The sequence below is a fragment of the Myotis davidii genome, unplaced genomic scaffold, assembly GCF_000327345.1.
Source record: "Myotis davidii unplaced genomic scaffold, ASM32734v1 scaffold673, whole genome shotgun sequence".
Classification (NCBI taxonomy): domain Eukaryota; kingdom Metazoa; phylum Chordata; class Mammalia; order Chiroptera; family Vespertilionidae; genus Myotis; species Myotis davidii.
In genome coordinates this window covers 717858-720056 of record NW_006286677.1, presented here as the reverse complement: position 1 = coordinate 720056, position 2199 = coordinate 717858, and the positions used below count along the sequence as shown (strand labels likewise).

Sequence of the window (2199 nt, the reverse complement as noted above, 5' to 3'; positions counted from 1 at the left end):
CCTCCGCACGGGGGGCTTCCGGAAAGTACGCGGGAAGACCGCGGCTCGGCCCCCTCCCCCATCACCACACCCAGCCCCCAAACCCTCCGGCTTGGGGTTCCAGCCGCGAGGGAACCGACCAGAGAAAGGCAAGCCGCCGGCAAATTGTTCCAGGCAACTCCTGCCTTCTCCGCCGGGCACCCCTCCCCGCCTTGCGCGCCATCAGGCTCCGCACGTCTACACTCCACAGCTGCGTTATGATGGGGGGCGGGGGGAGAGGCACAAAAAGGATCTTGTTTTCAAAAGTCTCACTCAGGTTTGGGGGAGGAACTAGAGCAAAGAGGAAGCGAGGCCTGTCTTCGCCGGGGATTCGGGGTTTAATCAGCTGGAGGGGCGACAGGTCGGCACACAGTGCTCCGCCAACTCGGGAACCCTGGCCGCCGCGGCTGGAGCGCCGGCCCTGCGCCCGCGCTCTCCTGGTCCCCAAAGGCCACTAGGAGTCAGCCAGCGTCTCTGCCTCAGCCCCGGGTTCTCTAACGCGGAGCCGCCAACTCGCATAAAACAGCGCTTGAAACCGAGAGGGAGCCAGGAAAACAAAACAAAAACAAAAAACGAGCTTTCGCGTAACCCACCCTGGCCTCCCACTTCCTCAGCGGCGAGCTCTGGCCGAGGCTCCAGTTCCCTGCCGTGTAAGTTTCCTCCGGCCCGGCTCCCGCCGCTGCCCAATCAATAACGGCGACAGGCAGGCAAACTCCCATCCCGGAGCTGCGTGTTCGCGGTGCCCGCATCAATCTGGACCCAGCCAATGCCCACCACGGGCACCAGCTCCGGGCAGCCCGAGTCCTGACAAAGTTTCCCATGCCCATTTACTGGCCGGGCACCGAATGGCTGCCGAGGAGCCCCCTCTGGAGAAAGACCGGCCAGGGGTCGCCAAGGTTAGAGGCTGGCGTCCGGAGGGAGCGGAGGCGAGGGGGGACCGGGACGTAGCCTTGGGGTAACTTGCAATAGCGATCGCTCGGGGTGGGGTTGGCGCGGGGATTATCTGTGCCTTTGCACGTTCGGAAATCCCTCCCCCTCTTCTTCCCATTTATCCTCCGCTCCGAAGGAGAGATATCTCAGCATCTGGCCAGAAGGTGGGGTGGAAAGAGTGAAAGAGGGAGGGAGAAAGCGGAGAAGAGGAAGAGGCAGAGAAAGGGAGGGAGGGAGAGAAAGGGCGCGTTCACGAACACTACAAAGTTACAAATATGGCTCCCCCGTCTCTCGCCTCATCACTGCAAAGAAATGAAGACGCACTTTAAACTCGAGCCATTCCCAACTCCACCGCAGCCCCCTCCCCACGCGCTCTCCCTGGGGGCCCCGGTCCACATTTATCAGAAACTAAACCGGACTCGCGAAGCCCAAAACTTATTGTGTGTGCGCGAGCGAGAGTGAAAGGGAGGGGTGAGGTGCGGGAGGGGGTGGTGGACGGGGCGGGGGTTTTCATTTATAAAATATAAACCCCCCTTTTTGTTGTTAAATCCGGGAGGCAGCCCCTCTCCTCCTCCTCCCTCGTTAATCTTTTTCCCCAGACGGAGTCATGGGAGCAACGAGCTAGAGGGTCATTTTGCCTCGTTCTCTCCGACCCAAACGCGTGCGCCCGCTGGCCCCCGATGGGTGCACACTCGCACGCACACTCTCGCACCCACACTCGCACACGCGGGAGCACACGCACAGGTAGTCACACACCAAGGGCAGCGGCGGCGGCGGCAGCCGGAACATGCTCTGATGGTATTGCAACCCCCCAACCTTGCAATTCATTTGCAGTCCGACCCCCAAACCCACACCTCCCGGGCTCCCCCCCTCACTAAAAGTGCCTCACCCCCCCACCCCCAACGCACACACACATACACAAAGTAGGAGAATGGACCGACAGAGATATTTTTGGCAAATGCTCACATCAGAGGGCGTCCTGTTCCGCAGCTCTAAATGAATCCGTTTGTCCATCTCCATCTCTCGCGCTCTCTCTCTGCAGAGGCTCCCGCGCCGGCGGAATTCAATCAATAAACCCCGAACCCACGGCCGCGCGTTTTAGGACTTTGAAGGCTCAACCAGCTCCGCTCGGTTCTCGAGCCCCCAGCACCCGCGTCGCACACAAACCTGATCGCTGCGGAGGCGGGATCTGCGGTCGCGCGAATGAGCGGCAGGAGCTGTAGCCAATCGCCGCCGAGGATCTGGGCAACA

At 61.2% G+C, this 2199-nt stretch overlaps 1 protein-coding gene across 1 annotated transcript in view; it reads right to left on the bottom strand.

The window, feature by feature from the left end:
* ANP32A (acidic nuclear phosphoprotein 32 family member A) overlaps positions 1-2134 on the bottom strand; it is a 40093-nt gene extending 37959 nt beyond the window's left edge. The window contains exon 1 of the mRNA XM_006758387.1: positions 1915-2134. Coding sequence (XP_006758450.1) covers positions 1915-1968 — 54 coding nt within the window. The 5' untranslated portion in view covers positions 1969-2134. The remainder of the gene's footprint in view (positions 1-1914) is intronic.
* Positions 2135-2199: the final 65 nt, after the last annotated feature.